Source organism: Suricata suricatta, chromosome 10 (genome assembly GCF_006229205.1).
Source record: "Suricata suricatta isolate VVHF042 chromosome 10, meerkat_22Aug2017_6uvM2_HiC, whole genome shotgun sequence".
In the NCBI taxonomy this organism is placed as follows: domain Eukaryota; kingdom Metazoa; phylum Chordata; class Mammalia; order Carnivora; family Herpestidae; genus Suricata; species Suricata suricatta.
The window spans coordinates 16905122-16923298 of record NC_043709.1 but is presented as its reverse complement, the minus strand read 5'-3'; the positions used below and the strand labels follow the sequence as shown (position 1 = coordinate 16923298).

Sequence of the window (18177 nt, the reverse complement as noted above, 5' to 3'; positions counted from 1 at the left end):
TTTCGGTGTCTGATTCTGTTCATTGATGTTCCTTGGTATTGGCTTACATGTTCTTGCTCCTTTGCGTGTCTTGTTAACTTGGAAGGATGTGGGCATTGTGCGTTGTACATTTTACATTGTTGGGTGCCGGGTTTTATTGGATTCCTTTATATGGTGCTTGATTTTGGTCTAGCAGCCTGTTAGCGTACATGGCATTAGTTTTATCCTTCTGTTACTTGTTTTTAAAAGCTTTTTTAGGGTCTGCCAAGAACCACCTTTTATCTAGGGCCGATTTCCTTCCACCACTAAACTGATGCCTTTTGGAGGACTCTCCCCCATTCCTCTTAACTTTATGAGTTCTTTCCAGTCTGGCTTGAGGGAACTGAGCTGTTTCCAGTCCCGTAAGGCTCTGGGAGCCTACTGCTGTCTGCTTCCCAGCGGTTCTTTACTCCCCCTTGAATCCCTCCTGCGGCACATTTACAGATCGGTTCTCGGCCGGAGTCTCTGCAGATGTCAAGAGTTGTCTTTGTGCTGCCCCGCCCTTGGGGGCTCTGCCCTGCGGCTTCCAGCCTCCGTAACTGAGAGAGATGCTGTGCTCTGGGCTGCGTCCTCTTGCACGCAGTCCTCAGGAAGTGCTCTGGGCAGTAAACTAGGGAGATCACGGGGCTCGCCTCATTCGATTCCCTTCCGTCAGCATCACAGCCCTGCGCTGCCCGTCATCCCCTGTCTGCAAGTGTTGCCTGCTGCTTGGTTGTCCAGTTGTGACAGCAGGAACGTAGATTGGTCCCTGGTGCACCATTATGGCTGTACGGGGATGTCCGCCTTTACTGTTTTTTTTTTTTTTAAGTTTATTTCTTTTTGAGAAGGGTGAGGGGCACAGAAGATCTGAAGTGGGCTCCTTGCTGAAGGCAGAGAGCCCAATGCGAGGCTCGAACTCACAAACTCGAACTGTGAGATTATGACCTGAGCCGAAAACAGATGCTCAACTGACTGAGCTGCCCAGGTGCCCCTGCCTCTACCTTCGATTCAGAATTCCAAGGGTTTATATAAAGTTCTTTTTAGAGAAAAAGGATTATATTTATTGTTTCTAGAGGGAGATACATTTTAAAGATTTTATAGTAGTGTTTTAAAGAATGAGACTTGAGAATTGAATTTTGGTATTTTAAATGCAGAACGTTACTTATTAGGCTCACCTCTGTGTACCAGTGTGATTGGTAGATCTTTACCCAGTAGCATTTACAAACATATTTGGCACTTACAGAATACCTTTCCCACAATTAACGTCTGTACACCGAAGGCTCAGAGAAATCAGTAGTGGAGAAACCTGTTTGTTTGCTTAATCCAGCGTGTCATAGACTTGCTTGACTTTAGAACCCTTTAGTCATCTGCACGAGTGACATCATAAAACATGTTTTGGAAGTACCGTCATTAACTCCTTTTGTTTCCCAAGTCTTCATTGCGCTTCAGTGGCTGCAGGGGAATGGGCCGAGAGCATGCACTGTGGAACCCCTTCCCCTGCGCGCGTGGGGTCTGCCGTCCCGAGAGACGGCGCCGCTGAGCGCTGCCGCGATGCTCCACGAGCGCGTGTGGCTTTTCTGGACAGTAGATTGCTGTTGTAGAATGCGAGGAGCGGGGCTCATGGCACAGCGGTAAAGGGTGTTTCTACGGCGCTTAGCAGGCCAAACCTAATTGGCTTTCCAAAAGAAGTCTGTTAGTTCCTGTCACCAGTATGAGACTGTTAGCGTTGGGTACGCTCCTATTGTGTTTGGCTGCTTCATAAGGGGACAAGCAGGGTGTCCTTGTTAACATCAGTTGGTCGATGGATGGAGAAGCCACGGGAATCTCGTCGTCACCGGTCTTGCCACACTTCACTCCTTCCCTGAACTGATCACACGAGTTAGTGTTTCTCAGCCCAGAGTAGGTTTGATGTCTGGGTTTGTGACTTCCCAGCCTTTCGGTAGAAATTTACTAGTCTGCTTTCCCCTCCTAATTTTGAACCTTTTTGCCCTACCCCTCTTTTTTGAGTCATACTTTCTCCATTTTTAACTCTTTTCTTCATTTTGAAACAGTGTGACTATGAAAATGTTCCAACGACTGTGTTTACTCCTTTGGAGTACGGCTCTTGCGGTCTTTCTGAGGAGAAAGCTGTGGAGAAGTTCGGGGAAGAAAACATTGAGGTAAGTCACAGAGGGGGAAAAATAGCAGCGAGACCTTTTGTATAACCTGTGATCCAGATTCTTGTACTGTCAACCTTTTGCCCATTTGTTTTACTCTTTTTATATTCTCTTTTTATCTGTGTATCTGTGTGTATCGTTTTTTGCTGCACGTTTTGAAAGTAAGTTAAATGCCTTTTTACTCCTGAACTCCTCAGTGTGTGTTTCCTGTGAACAGGGTATTTCTTAGGTAACCGCTGTGTAGTTGACTCGTTTTTTAGGAAGTTAAAATCTACCTTTCATTTTTTCAATTCTGTCAGTTGACCTAGTAATATTTCTTCTACTTTTTCTTTTTTTTTTTTAATTTATTTTTGAGAGAGAGAGAGTGCAGAAAAAGGGGCAGAGAGAGAGTGAGAGAGAGAATCCCAAGCAGGCTCCCCACTGTCGATTCAGGGCCTGATGCATGAACCCATGAGCTGTGAGGTCATGACCTGAGCCGAGATCAAGTCTGACGCTTACCCAGCGGAGCCACCCAGGCGCCCCTCCTTCTACCTTTAAAACCACTTGACTATTTTTTTTTTTTTATTAAAACAGTAGCGTCGGAGAAATGAAAACTACAGGAAAATACAAAGAAGAAAACTAAAACTTAACTACACTTTTACCACTCTCTAGTAATAGTTGGATATTTTTATATAATTACCCTCTAGTAACTTCGCCACAGTCAAGGAACACGCACAAGAAACACGCTCTCTGTATGTATGCAGTGCTCCCCAAGGGATTGCTGCCGTCAATCATTCAGGAGAAAGACTTCCAGTAAAACCTTCTAAAAGACCAGATTTGTAAACCAGAGTAAATTTTATGATGTGGAAGTCTGTTTTAAATCTCTTAAATCTTCTTCTTATATATATCAGTAGTAGTATCTTGTCCTAATTAGTACCAACATTAGTAACATCTGATTGTAAAAACAGTGTATCCTCATTATAGGAAGTTTGAAAAATTAGGAAAATATTTAAAAAATTTTAATTCAAGAAGAGATCACTACAAAATTAATATTTTGGTGTATTTTCTTCTAGTCCCTCAAAGTGTTTGTGTTTATATAGTGTATATATACGTGTTCATGAATAATTGTAGGTACATATGTCAATCTTTTTTAAGTGTGATTAAGTTATGTGCATTTAATGTTAGGTCATGAGCATTTCTCCCTAAAAACAGCATTTTAGAAAATGACGTCTGCATTTTTGGGTGCTATAAAATAATATAAGCCATACTTTTATTAGATGGCTTATAGTTTTTCACTATTATAAATAGAATGATGAACATCTTCAGAATTCATTGTCTATTTCTCTTGATTATTTTCTGAGGATAGATTCCTATTGAAAGATTCTTAAAGTTGAAGGTTCTTGTATATTTCATATTTCTTGACAAGCTTTGGCTTTCATTTTATTGGAATTTGCATTTTTCATTACAAAAGTAATACATTTGAGTTGAATTGAAAATGAAAATAGGAAACAGTTACCCATAGACGAATGTCTGTAACACAGCAGTTGCTAGCAATTTGGGGTAATTTCTTTGTCTTTTCCCTGCATAATTGTTGTGATCCTATGACACTGTAAATTCAGTTTTGTAACCCACATTTAAAAAAACATTCACATTGTATTAGAACCTTGAAGAACACCATAATGGTTACATAATCAGTAAATTTTTAAAAGGTAGCCAACCATATATGGTTTGAACTGAGGGTAGCAGCTGGAGGAGGAAAAAATCCCGTAGTCACCCAGACTTGAGATTATGAAACATCGTAAAAATATCCGTGTCCCTCCACCTTCTCCTCTTCCCTCCCTCTCTCCTTCTCTCCTTCATTGCTTTGATGAATAATGCCAAGGGAGGAAATGTCTTTGGAAGCGTTAATCAAGGAGCTAGATAACCGCTCTAATTGTTCCTGGCACCTGACTTGTTTCTTCCCCAAAGTTGTCATTTCTGTACAACATAGTGTTGGGTTCTTTCTTTCTTTCTTTCTTTCTTTCTTCCTTTCTTCCTTTCTTCCTTTCTTCCTTTCTCTCTCTCTCTCTCTTTCTCTCTTTCTCTCTTTCTCTCTGTCTTTCCTCTTTTTCTTTCTTTTTTTGATGGAAGACAGCAGGTAATGACCTGGCTTCTTTCTCTCATTTGCTTGCTCTTTGCTGTTATTACTTATGGTTTATTCCTCTCAGGTTGAGATGTAATTATAGGATAAGCTTACAGCAAAGAGGCTTAACAGCAAGCTTAAGGTCATTTACTTTCAACCAAATTCCTGTTTATTCCTTGAATTTTATTGTTTAATGATAAGTATCAGAGAGCCTCCGGTGTTTTCAAACCGTACCTGGTGTTTGACAAACATGTTTCTTAAGTTAATGGGTCTCAATTGTGTTTATATCTTCTTAGGTTTACCACAGTTACTTTTGGCCGTTGGAATGGACGATTCCATCAAGAGATAACAATAAGTGTTACGCAAAAATAATCTGTAATATCAAAGACAACGTAAGTGAAATCGTCATTTCGTCCTTTCTCCAGTAATTTCATTTTGTTTTTCATACATAGGTCTTTTTGAACACATGATACGCATTGCATTCCTTTCGTATTTTGCCTTTTGGTCTCCACTCAGCGTCCCTGGCTCAGGGCCCTGTACTTGGTAGGCAGCCAGGCAGAACTTGCGGAGTGCAGACCACAGAGACGACTTGAGAACTTGATGTTTGTGTTTATAAAAGGAAAGCAGAACTCATGGACAGTCTAAAAATGAGAAGATCTAAAAGGAGTTACACAAGTTTGTATCCTAAGCAGCTGACACTCATGAGAAAAGTGTACCAGGAAGAGCTCTTAATTGGGCTCTGATTTAAGATTTCGTTGCCAACTTCTGCATTAGCAACTGGTAACTGAAGGCCTGTGGGCAGAGCCCTTGACCTTGTGGGGTCTGTTTCCATACCTACATGCTGATGGAATAAATTGTTGGTTTTCCGTCTTTTTTTTTTTTTTTCTATGTTTAATTCTTTTTGAGAGAGAGAGTGTGAGCAGGATGAGGGCCAGGGATGAGAGAGAACCCAAACAGGCCCTCAGCTGTCAGCGCAGGGCCTGGTGCAGGACTCGAACTCACAAACCACGAGATCATGACCTGAGCTGAAACAAAGAGCCAGACACTCCCCTTCGGTCTTTTTTGACTGCTGTCCCTAGTGTATATTGTAACTCAGAACACATGTATGTACACATCTTTTGAGAAGTGGTATTTCTAACTTAGTTGGAATCCTACCTTTAAAATAAAAATCCTGAGTAAAAATGTAATTGGTTCTAAAGAATCCATAGTTAAAAGCCCAATAAACTCACACTTTCATTATTTGGGGATTTGACTATAATTAAGCCATGTGTCCTGTTAGAAACCACTGTGCCAGGCTGCAGTACAGGAGAGCCTGGATCTTCTCCAGAAGAGGTCATCTTAGATGCATTTAGCAAATGAATATGCCGAGACACAGCTGACATAACGAACGAGTTTATGCGGTTGTTTTCTTCGCAGACAGGTTTTATTAAAAGCGTTTGTATACGTTAGCTAACACGCTACTGCGGTCCGGATGGGAGACTGATGTTCTCGCTGGCGGCCTCAGCCCTGCCTCTCGCGAGCGCTGGCTCAGTTGCGTGTTGTGTGTAGCAATCAGTTGAACCCCCACATTTTCCTTCAGACGAAGCAAATTTGCTTTAACTGTATGTGGTTCTTTTGTCTTTTTTTCACTGTTGTGTCATTTCTTCCAATAACACTTCTGAAATATGACATAAAGAATAGTTTTCACTATTAAGGAGCCCAATTAAATAAATAGTCGAGGCCGTAAGTAGGGTGACATTACTTTCAGTTATTTCCATAGGCAAAGATGGTGTTAGAAAAGGTGAATCTTGTCATTGTTCTTTTGTCACGAACAAACTTGTTTTTAAATTTATTTTGAGAGAGAACATGCGAATGCCTGTGAGTGGGGGAAGGGCAGTGAGAATGGGAGAGAGTCCCAGCCAGGCTTCACGCTCACAGTGAAGGCTCGAAATCACAAACCGTGACATTATGACTTGAGCTGAAACTGAGAATCGTTCAACCAACTGAGCCACCCACGTTCCCCGCCACGAGCAGTCTGAGACAAAAGCCTGCTTCTAGAACTTGACCATCCTTGGGACATAGGCTTTGTTCACTTTGAGTCGGTCATTTCAGAGTGTCTGCACATGCTTGGTTTTTCCAGTGTTTATTGTCTGCTAGGTTTTTGTTCTTTTTGTATGCTTTTCTTTTTTTTATATGAAACATTTAATGGGTACAGGAAGATAGGGAAAGTACCTACCACCCAGGTTCAGTAACATTGACATTTTGATATATTTGCTTCAGAGCTTTTCTCTTGTGAGAAGGAAACTGTCATAGAGGAAATATATAATAGCCTATGTTTATTGAGCACTTACTATGTACCGTGTACTACTTAGAAGTCTGCATAGTTTCACTTAGTTAATTCTCACATGTATAATCCTGTGAAGTATGTGTTACTATTATTTCTGTTTTACTGATGAAGAAACTGAAGCCCATGGAAGGTAAGTAATTGTGCTCAGGCTACTTACTTAGTTAGGGGCAGAGTTGGGACTCGGTCTCCAGGCTGTGTCGCTCCCACTCTATTAAGCGTTACCCTGTGGCTGTGTAGTCTTTCGTATTCCTTCTCAATCCTGTACGCCTACTCCTTGCCCCAGTCTCCCCTGCCCACGCTTTTGTTTGCTCCCTATTAAATACTTTGCACTGTGGTTTAAGAATGGTATCCTCAGCTAAAAAAGACAAGCCTGCAACTTATATTTCTCTTTTTTTGAGATCTGTCTATATTATTAAGTGTAAATCTAGTTTCAGCGCAGTGTGTTTTGGGCTCTCCCCATATACGAAGCCCCTGATTGACGGGATGAACAGTGAGAGTCCATCATGGGATAGATTATCATACTCTGGCAACAGAACCGCCTTCCTGATTGTTTTCCAGGCAGCGATTGAACCTGACATAAGGCTCTGCACCCCACGGCCTGAGTTGCCTCATCTGTGATGAGGAGATTGGACTAGATAATACAGCTCGGTCGTGAAAATCTAAACATTAGAATGCATCAGATTTCTCTGCCCTTGGCAGTAGCCAGAGTCTGGGATATATAGTTTATTCAAAGTAATTCCCATATAGGTATTTCAGAGTTGCCAAACATTTTTCTGTTGGTTTCAGAAATGTTCTCAGATTGGAAGTGTCTTAAGTCTAACTGTGCTGTCTACCCCCAAAGCCTTAGTTAAAATGATTTTTAAATTTAAATGACTGCTTTTCTTTATTTAATTCTTTTAGATTTTATTAAAAGAATTTTTTTAAAGTAATCTCTACACCCAGAGTGGGGCTTGAAATCACAACCCCAAGGTTTGAGACCCATTTAAGGCAGTGATTTCCAAACAGAGAGTGCAAGTAAACAGACTCTGGGGTCCCTGCCGGGGGGACCTCATCTCACTGGTCTAGGGCGGCACCCAGGGGGCCGGGGCAGCGAGCCGCAGCGCTGAGTCTTCCCATCAGGCGAGTGTGGGACACACGGGCACGGAGCACGGTGTTCTCACCGGGAGTCAAGCAGGGGAGTATCCTGTAAGAGCAGATATCTGACACAAGCAGTTCTTAGTAAGTGGGCAAGAGATCCTGTTGAAATGCAAAGAAAAATAAGGAATTAGCAACAGGGATTTAAGACCACTATCTTCCTGGGGCGCCTGCTCCATGGACTGAGCCAGCCAGGAGCCCCTAAATGAGTGCTTCTAAATGTTCCAGCTATCATAGAAGGTTTATCTGGAGCTTTGAGACAACCAAATAGAGGATGAGCACACATCTGCCCCTTTGAAAACATTTTTCAGAACATTTTGGTGCTTATGGAGTTGCATACATGTTGGCTTTTCATGACTTTCCCCTTCATCGCTGAAGGCCAGCTCTCGTCTCTTCCTTCTTGCTTGATGTAACCACCACCTGTTGGCCCTAGTCGGAGTGCCTTCAGCCTAAATCACTTTCAGCAACTGTAAATATAAGTCTTTGGTCATTTCTGAACAAGGTTTTAGAATAGACTGGGTTAATGTTCTAGTCTGTTAAGGGGGAAAGAATGAACTGTGTTCCTTTATTTTTTATCTTAGGAACGTGTTGTCGGCTTCCACGTACTGGGTCCAAATGCCGGAGAGGTTACGCAAGGCTTTGCCGCTGCGCTCAAGTGTGGGCTGACCAAGCAGCAGCTGGACAGTACCATCGGGATCCACCCCGTCTGTGCAGAGGTGGGTCCCCTCTGTGTCGGCAGCTCTGTTTCAGTGCCGGTCACCTGGCTGGCAAGTGGCGGGTGTAGGACTCTGAGGCTGGGGTCTTTCTGCCGTAGTCGAGCTAATTCTGTGCGTCCTTACAGTTGAGTTCATGATTGAATACCTCAGAAAAACGTTGTGTCAAGAAACGATTTTTCCTTTTTCAAATATTTTTCATTCCTGATATGAATGGGATCGTAGTGTCATGCTGGTAAGTGGTAGGAATGGTGGCAGTGATTTATTTATAGAGACGTGCCTTCTATCTTTTATCCCGTCTCCTCCATTCTTTTCTTGGTTGGCAGCGACTAGTGTTATTCGTATCCCGAAAGAGCTCCAGTCCTAGTTGTCCCAGGGCCATCTCGAGGCTAAATGATGTCGTCTGCCTTTTTAGCTTTTGGTCTCAAAGGATGACATTTGGAAGTGATGCTTTTATTTTATTTTTTTTAATTTTTAATGTTTGTTATTTTTGAGAGAGAGAGAGGCAGAGCGTGAGCATGGGAGGGGCAGAGAGGGGGAGAATCCCAAGCAGGCTCCAGGCTCTAAGCTGTCAGCACGGGGCCTGATATGGGCTCGAACTTGCAAACTGTGAGATCATGATCTGGGCTGAAGTTGGACTCCTAACGGCCTGAGCCATCCAGGCGCATCCTGAAAGTGATGCTTTTAAAAGGTGAAGTCTGGGCCCCTGGGTGACCATGTTTCTTCCTGGTGGTCCGGGGTCGTGCCAGGGCTGACCGGCGTGCTGCCTGCTGCCGTGGAGGGCGTGTGGACCACAGCGGGGTCTGCTTCCGAGCCTGTGGTGAAGGTGGGGGCCAAGGAGCTCATAGGAGTCCAGCTCAGGTATGGAGTTAGAAACTGGAGCTGTTATGGGGCCACCGCAGTCGTGGTTTCCAGGGGGCGCGTGTGCTTACACGCACACAGGTGTGCGCGCTCATGCCTGATTTTATCCGGCGGCTTGTTAACTCGTTGGTGTCTCTTCATTTTGCCCTGGAACACCTGAACTCTCTGCTGAGCGTGTGAAATGTCAGCTTTACGACCTGGAAGAATGTTTTGGTTTCCTTTTGCTTTGCCTTTCCTGTGATTAGGGAAATATCCTCCTCTCTGTTAACGTGCACTAGAACGGGAGCATGAACTCTTAACAAGTTTGGTGACCAGGGCATTAGTCACAGAAAGCTGCTGTTTTTGTGAAATAAAACTGAACCTTTAAAAATATAATCCCCAAATCAAAAAGAGTCTAGACTGATGCTCTTAAAGAATGTACAGTAGATCTTTTGTTCAGTGTCATGACCAAGGCTGTCTGCCGAGGGAAGGAGCCAACCAACTTCATTTCTTTCAAAAACGCTTCCAGGGAGGATATGACTGTTCGAGCCCCACTCTTCCTAGGGCTGACGTAACGGAGTGCCACACACTCGGTGGCCTCCGACAACAGCACTTGATTCTCACATAGTTCTGGAGGTTGGAGGCTGAAGTCCAAAGTCAGAGGCCCTCCTCCCTCCCACGGCCTTCCAGAAGAATCTTGCGTGGCCCCTTCCAGCCCGGGGTGGTTGCTGGTGGTCCGGGTCCTCCCTTGGCTCGCTGCTGCATCCCTGTTTCCATCTGCTCACATGTGGCCTCACCTCCTGCGTGTCTGTGTCTGGATTCCCCTTAATAGAATGACATCAGTCATTGGATTAGGGTCCGTTTGAATCCAGCCTGACCTTATCCAAATAAGGTCATGTTAACAGGTCCCGGGGGTTAGGGTTGAGTGTGTCTTTCTGGGGGACTTGACCCACAACACAGTATATTTAAAACTTCAGAAGTCAGTCCAGCATACTTAAAAACTACAGTAGTCATCTGTGACATGGATGAAAAATGTCTCAACTTGCGTATGAGAGTGTCTGACTTTTTAAATCTGAATTTAGCTGTCGGGGGCTGGTTACAAGCTGACCACTCCCCCCCCCCGCCCCCCGAGTGGGGTGGCATCGGGCCAGTGGACCACAGGCGGGGCAGGGAGATGCGCGATGCACGCGAGGGGCAGGCCGTCATCCTGGAGCTGGCCAAAGGCTGTCCTCCAGGGTGTCCTGGCACATCTGGGGACCTTTGTAAGTCTGCTGCTGTGCACCTCCATCTGTCGGTTCCCCCGTGACTTTGGAGCTCGGAGACTGAAAGCTTCGCTGCTTTGACAGGGCTTAAAAACGTTTTTTTCCCAAGCTGGTGGTTGATGCGTGAGCGAGAAGTTGGGAGCTGGCTCACTCCATGAATGTGTTCGCTGTGCAGGTGAGTGTATAGCACTGTGCTGGGCGCTGAGGGACAGCAGCAATTTAGGATGAGACCAAAAAGAGCAGGAGGCAGCTGCGTCCAGTGCCACTTGCAGTGGAGAGTGACCAGTCCCGGTCAGTGGTGTCCGTAGAGTACGGGGGGTAGGATGGAGCTCTCATCTAAGACAAGTAAAACGTGTTGGTGGTTAGCCAGTCGGAGGGGAGAGTAAACACGAGGCCTCTGTGGGAGGGATGGTGTTTCTTCACGCAGCTGAAGGCTTGTGGTACCGCTGTAGCTTGGAGAGCCTGGAGAGAAGGACTTGTAAACTGAGGCCGGTGTGTTTGGGCTTTATCCTGGGGTTCGACCGAGAGAAGGTTGGAGCAGGGGCACCGCCATCAGACGCACCGTGGAGAGAGATCCTGGCGGCGCTGGGGCACAGGACCTCACGGGCCAGAGCAGGCACACTGGGAGTGAGCAGGGACACGGCGCCGGCCCGGACTGGGTGGTGGTGGTGGCGGACATCAAGAGGCATGGGTGCGTTTGGGAGAGAACTGGGAGGTGGGCGGCCCTGAAGTGGGACTGACCGTTGCTGGGAGTGAAGCAGGAAGCCATCGTGGAGAAAGCAGGGTCCGGGGGATTGGCACTCCCGTTCAGTGTGCCGGGCACTGTGCTCTCTGCGGAAGCCCTTACGTGAATTCCCCGGGTGGGGGCGGTAGTGTCTCCATCTGACAGATGTGGGAGGACACTGGGAACAGAGAGGCTGAATCCCTTGCCCACAGCTCTCCAGCTTGGAAGTGGCAGAACCAGGATTCAAACCCGGGCAGTCTGGCCCCCAGGCGACCGCCACTGTGAATGTGGGCCTCGTCTGCAGTATTTGACGTAGGATTTAAAAAGTGGAGATGGTTTCCTGGTGGCAACATGAGTGTGGTGGAGACGCACGCAGCTGGACTGTAGCCTCAGCAAGATCTCCGTGGCCTGGCCGCAGCACCCAACTTTTCAGACACCTTAGTCTCTGTCAGCTAAAACCGGTGACGCCTGAGCCCTGGGGTTGCCGAGCAGGGCTGTGTGGAAAGTGTTTGGGAGAGCTCCTGTGCCCGTTGGCTGGGTTTTCCTGTGGCATTTCCTTATAGAGGTGTGGCTTCACTCAAGGTGACCATTACAATATTTTCTTTTTAAATGTTTGTTTATTTTGAGAGACAGCACGAGAGATCTCACAAACTCTGAGTTCATGAATTGAACCGACATCAGGAGTTGGATGCTTAACTGAGCCATCCAAGCACCCCTACCTCATTTTCTAAGGGGGTGGAGGGTGCGGTAGGAAGGGATGCATGTTTTGTAAAAGCTCCTCCCCAGGGTGCTTGACTGGCTCAGTCAGAAGTGCCTAAGCCTCTTGATTTCGGGGTCATGAGTTCAAGCCCCACATTTCTTAAATGAATAAATAAAAACTTAAAAAGGTAAGAAAGAAAAAGGTCCCCTGGTGATTTGTTAAAACGTTTATGTAGGAGGACCTGGCTGCCTCCGTTGGTAGAATGTGCGACTCTTGATCTTGGGGGCCGTGGGTTTGAGCCCCACATCGGATGCAGAGATGACTTAGAAATAACATCTTAAAAAGGAATGTATATAAACCAAAAACAACAACAGGAAAGCAAAATAGTTGATCCATTTCTCCCTTCCCCGTACCCACCTCTTGGAACCGTCTTTTCTCTGTGAGCTTGTGGCTTATGTTGTTTGTTTTTATTCTTTTTAGAGAGAGAGTGCACATGAGCGAGAGAGAGAGAGAGAGAGAGAGAGGGAGAATCTTAAGCAGGCTCCATGCTGAGTGTAGAGCCCAACGTGGGGCTCAGTCCCACGGCCCTGGGATCATGAGCCAAAGTCAGGAGTCAGAGGCTCAACTGATTGAGCCACCGAGGTGCCCCTGTTACTTGCTTTTTTTTTTTTTCCCTTTTTAGATCGCACATAAAGAGAGCGTCTGTAGTTTGGGTTTTTCTCTGATGCATCTCACTAAGCATAATGCTCTTGAGGCCGTGCGGGTCGTTGGGTGTAAGTGGTAAGGCTTCATTCTTTTTTATGGCTGAGTAACCGTGTGCGTGCACACACACCACATTTTCTTCCTCCACTGACGGACGTTTGAGGCTGGTTCCCCGTCTTGGCCTGCTATGCTACAGGGAACCTGGGGGTGCAGGTGTCTTCTCAAATTAGTGTTTTGGGGGGATATACACCCAGCAGTGGAATCTCTGGGTCATATTCCTAGTTCTGTTTTTAATTTTTAAGGGACCTCCATGTTGTTTTCCGTTGTGGCTGCAACCGACTCACATTCCCACCAGCAGCGCACGAGGGCCCTGTTTCCTCCACGTCCTCGCCAGCACCGGCTCTTCCCTTGTCGGTAACAGCCGTTCTGACCGGTGTGAGAATGCAGCTCCCTGATGACGAGCCATGTGGAGCGTCTCTTCATGGCCATTCGGATGTCTTTGGGAAAACGTCTGTTCACATCTCCCCATTACTTAATGGGGTTGTTTGATTTTTTTTTTTTGCTGTTGACTTGTATGTTTTAGATGGTTAGCCACTTATTAGATACATAATTTACAGTTATTTTGTTCCTTTTAGGCAAGAGAGGAGGTGGGTTGTTTGTTTGGGTTTTTTTACTCCTCAGTGTGAAACCAGATTTTGAAAAACCAAAATCTCCTGACCCTTGACTATGGAAATAATTTTTTAAGCTTCTTGATCAAGGGAAAGTGAAATTTTATTTGTAGGGAGTTTTTAGGGGCTCTCTTTCTCCGTGTCATAGATGGCGGGTCTAGCTTGGGCATGAACTGCATATGCTGCCAGAGCCATTGTTTTTTTGTTTTTTCATGGCCAGCCTCACGCTATAAAGAGGTGGCACACGAAATGTCCCCAGAATGTTTACTTGTCTGTAGGAGGTATGGATGGAAATGAAAGAGGAAGAGTTAGAAACTTTAAGAGCTATTTGACAGTATCTAATCTTGGCTTTTAATTTTATATACCTTTTAAAATTTCATTTTCTAATAAGTTTTTATTGAATTTCACCAATGTTAGTCCATGGGATGGATTAGGAGTAATCATTTAAAAACCGGTCCGAGCACTGTCCTAACGTGTTCAGAACGAAGCCACAGCTGCCCTGGCCGGCTGTGGATGGTTTGCAGAGTGAATCACTTGAGTGGTCTTCACACCATTTTGATAAAATAACCTGGGCAACTGATCAGTCCTTGGTTCTGAGGAGTAATTACTTAGAAGAGTGGACCGATTTGTCAGCTGAGGGGAATTGCTGTAGACGGAGGAGAGAGTACTGTTGTGACCGGGGACGCAGTGCGGGCGGCGGGGAGGCTGGGGGTCCTAACGCCTGGAGCGTGAGTAGTGCATTAACGTTACTCAGTGTGAAGCCGTGTGGCGATCATTTATTCTGGACTTCTGAGCAGCAGTAATTGAATAGGAAACTGATTGCACATCATTTGGAGTAGTAATTTCAGCTAATCAAGTTTATTTGTAGGGAGAAAATAATAGCTCAAGAGGAAAGAGCATTAGAAAAGACCCTTGTGAAATGTTTTTAAGTTAATCTGAGTGTGAGTGTCCGAAGTTTTAATTATCAACATAATCGTGGCCTAGAGCGGAGGGTCTTGTGAGGCTGGGAGGTAGTGGCAGGTCTGCATTGAGGGGAGTGTCTGCAGAGCACTTGACCTTTGTAAGTGCTCTTTGTGTTGAGATAGGAAAGCATGAAGGGGCAGCCTCCAACCTTGTTTTTAAAGGATGTGTTTTTATGAAAATTCTAAAACAGCTTTGTGCAAATAAAATCTTATAAAAATTGATCTTATTAGTTTTTTCATCCAGACTAATCAGCAGTGGCACATGCTTTACCATAAGCATGTTATTGGCACAAGAAAAACAAGAGCTTTTAAAGAAGTCTTGTATTTTTGATAGATTTAGTTTTTTTAAAAAAGTTTATTTATTTTGAGCGAGAACGAGCATGTGAGCAGCAGAGGGGCAGGGGACAGAGGGAGAGGGAGAATCCCGAGCAGGCCCTGTGCTGTCAGTGCAAAGCCCAATGCGGAGCTCGAACCCATGAGCTCCGTGAGATCATGACCTGAACCGAGACCAAGACTTGAGCCACTCAGGCGCCCCTGATGGGCTTAGTTTTCTACCTAAATCTCCTACCAGTTCTATTTCTGAAATAATTACTGAGAAATAAAAGTTAAGCTTGTACAATCAGAAGCTTGACATTTGTTGTAATGTATTCCCTGGCTCTTTGCCTTTCTTCCTTTGTAAAAATTGAAACAAGCATGTTGATAGTATTTTTAATTGCCCACGATACCATCCTAACATAGCTGTCTTCATTGTCAGGGATGGTCTTTGTCCTCATCCACAGTTGCATGTTTTTTTAAACAAAGGAATTTTATTGCTTTTCAAAAGAGTTGTAATAATTTATGGTGTCATCAGCATTGGATTTGAAAGTGCTAATGAAAATATTGCAAAATTCAGTGTAAATAATTTTTTTTCTGTATTAAGTATGAAAGGGATAACTTTCAAAGGCTTCTACATCTCTTTGCTAACAAAGATGTGTGTCTTATTATTTTTTTTAATGTGAATCATTCATAATTTCTCCTGGCTTCATGTTTGTAATGTTTTAAAGTACTGTCCAGTGGGTCTACATTTTTTAAAGTGCTGATGATATATCACAGACACACAGGAAGTAAAAGGACTTGGTTTCTGTGTTAAGGCTGAAATCAACCAAGGACTTTTCTCAGTAATGTTCCTTCTTTACACAAAAGTATTTTCTCCTTTTATTCAGAAGTAGTTTCGATGCTGATTGCTTTTGCTTTGACTTGCGTAAGTGAAGGTGGTCTTGATTTCGTGTACTTTCCCCTCTTTGTATTAAAAACCAGGAAATCAGTTATTTGTCAGGAATCAAAGGGGTAGCTGACCAAGAGGTTTGTGCAGGTGTGCCAACAAGGATGCGGGTGCTCCAAGAGTCTTGCTCCCCCTGGGGACTCAGCTGAGCCGTGGCCTCTGTCTTAGGAGACACGTGATGGCCGCAGAAGGTGGGCCTGTGTGCTGGGGGCTAGCAGCGTCCCAGAGTTCCCCTCTAGCTCGCTTGGTGCGGCCAGAAAGGTTCGAGGTGGAATCTTAATTGTACTCAGTAACAGATATGTTCCTAAATTGAATTAATTGAACTCAAAGCCCTTCTATGTTTTCACAACCGGGCAGTACAGATGGGCAGCTTGGGTGGCGGTTTGGCTGTGTCCCTCCTCGGTGCCCTGCGGGCGTCACGGAGCAGCTGCGGCCCTGCTCGTGAGGCAGCCCCTTCCCGGGCCATTTCTGGCTAAGTGGCGGTGGGCAGCGGGGCAGGGGTCGGGGGAGAGATGTGGAGAAGCAAGCCGTGACACATCCCACTTCCACTCGTGTGTCCCCAGCCAGAGCAAGGCCGGGGCCCCTAACATCTAACAGGGCAAGAGTACAATGTGTGGTCTACACAAAAGGTGTCCTCCTCGTGAAGGCACTTCATGTTTTGGAAACTAGCAAAAGTCTCACAGTTCCTTCAGAATTATAAAGACACGGACTAAGTGTCAGTGTTCACACAAAGATCAGATTTGACAGAGAAGAAGCGATGTAAGACCTTAGCAGGAGTGGAGACAGAAGAATAAAACATTAATTCCAGATGTGCGGCCTGGTAATGGCATTGACTGAGGAGCTGGATTAAGGCAGAGAGAGGGTTCTTCTTGGACGTGGTCAGTTTGAAGTGTTGCTCCCAGGAAGAAGTGTTCGTCAGGTCTTACTGGTATGGTTGAGGAGGGACACGGTGGCTGGAGAGAGGGTCTCCTAAGAGGGAGAGGCGGGCTGGATGGGACGTGTGATGTGAGGGTGTCCAAAGGGGAGCACTGGGGGCAGATGTCCGGGCCGCACCTTCGGGCTGGGGCAGTGGCATCGGTGCAGCACACTGAGTAAATAGAGCAGGTGGCTGGGCTGCATGGCCCGCCTTCCCAGGGGCTCAGCCAGCCCACCCGGGGGGAAATGAGCATCCCAGCACACCTGGTGCCATGGTGGCGAGCAGCCACAGACAGGCACGTGGGCACGGGCATCCTCACGGGACAGGAAGAGGAAAGAAAGCTGTTAGAAGGGAGGCAAGGTTGACGATGAGGGCTGCAGAGGGCTGTGCGAAGGGAACTTCGCAAGGCGCCCCCTGGGTTTGGCAGCCAGAGGGTCCCCGACGAACCTTGGGAGAGGCGCTCCGTTGGCCTGGTGGGGAAGGAAGCCAGATTTCATGAGATGAGGAATAAAAATAGATGGTGAGTACCGACAGCTTAAAATTGTATCTGTAGAGAGGATAAGAGCCGGTGGTAGTAGAGGTGATCCTAAGGTTGAGGGAGGACTGTTTTAGGATAAATGCCAGGGGAGCCCATGGAAAAGCCAAGGAGCAAGAACCAGTGGAAAAGGCAAGGTTAAGATTTAACAGGTTTGGGTTCAGGTGATGTATGAAATAAGACCATGAGGGGATGGGATCCACAGCCCAGCCTGGCAGAAGGAGGAGGTATGGAGGAGGAAGGAGGGGCTCATAAGAGTGGGCCAGCCCTGGATGGCGAGGCGACGGCAGGAAGACGCGTCTCCCTTGCCACGTTGCCCTGAGCTGGAGGGACCTCCTCTAACATTTTGGTAGTGGAGGTCTGCTAGTGACAGTCACTTAGCTTTGCTTTGTCTGAAATGTCTTCATGTTGCTTTCTTCATGGAAGGAAATTCTTGTTGACCATAGAATTCTAGGTTGACTGGTTGTTTTCTTAATTTAGCACTTTGAATCTGTGCCAGGCACCTGGGTTTTGTTGTCTTCCTCTAAAGAGTATGGAGTTTTCTTGTGGCTGACCGTTACTGTCTTTGTGTGGTGTTTGGTCCTTCTTTAACTGTTTTAGTCACTCTCATGGTAATAAAGTTCTTCTTATAGCCTAAATTTTCTTCTTTCCCTTGGTTTTAAAACGTTTTTCCCCTTTCATCCTCCGGAGAAGCTGTGCCCTCCTCAGTCATGGTACTCTCCTGTTTTACTCCGTTGAAGTGGGCCTCTAAGTCGTTCCTGTCTGCACTAACTCCCTGTGACTCATTTGCCCGAGTGTCTGAAAATCTGCTTTGTCCCCCCGCAGGTATTCACGACTTTGTCGGTGACCAAGCGCTCTGGAGGAAACATACTCCAGGCCGGCTGCTGAGGTTAAGCCCCAGTGTGGACGCTGCCGCTGACACTCCAAGTCACTGCTCTGTTAGCCCGCCCAAGTCCAAGGTGAAGTTTTCAGCAAGGGCCACGGGCTCTGGCACCCGCTTGCCCTGTGCTTACGGCAGCCAAGGCCCCCTTGGATGTCCCGGGTAGAAGGCGGTGGATGGAAGGAAGGCAGGCAGCGTCTCGCTGGGGTCACCATGACGGACTGGAGCTGACACTCGGCAGTGCGTCGGAAGGCGCGTCCATGAAGTCACCGGCCCCAAGCCCCCGTGGTGGGCGGTGAC

At 46.1% G+C, this 18177-nt stretch overlaps 1 protein-coding gene across 1 annotated transcript in view; it reads left to right on the top strand.

The window, feature by feature from the left end:
• The window catches only part of TXNRD1 (thioredoxin reductase 1), a 62546-nt gene extending 44375 nt beyond the window's left edge, over positions 1 to 18171 (top strand). The window contains exons 12-15 of the mRNA XM_029955219.1: positions 2049 to 2156; positions 4551 to 4646; positions 8296 to 8430; positions 17823 to 18171. Of these exons, the coding sequence (XP_029811079.1) occupies positions 2049 to 2156; positions 4551 to 4646; positions 8296 to 8430; positions 17823 to 17885 (402 nt within the window). The 3' untranslated portion in view covers positions 17886 to 18171. The remainder of the gene's footprint in view (positions 1 to 2048; positions 2157 to 4550; positions 4647 to 8295; positions 8431 to 17822) is intronic.
• Positions 18172 to 18177: the final 6 nt, after the last annotated feature.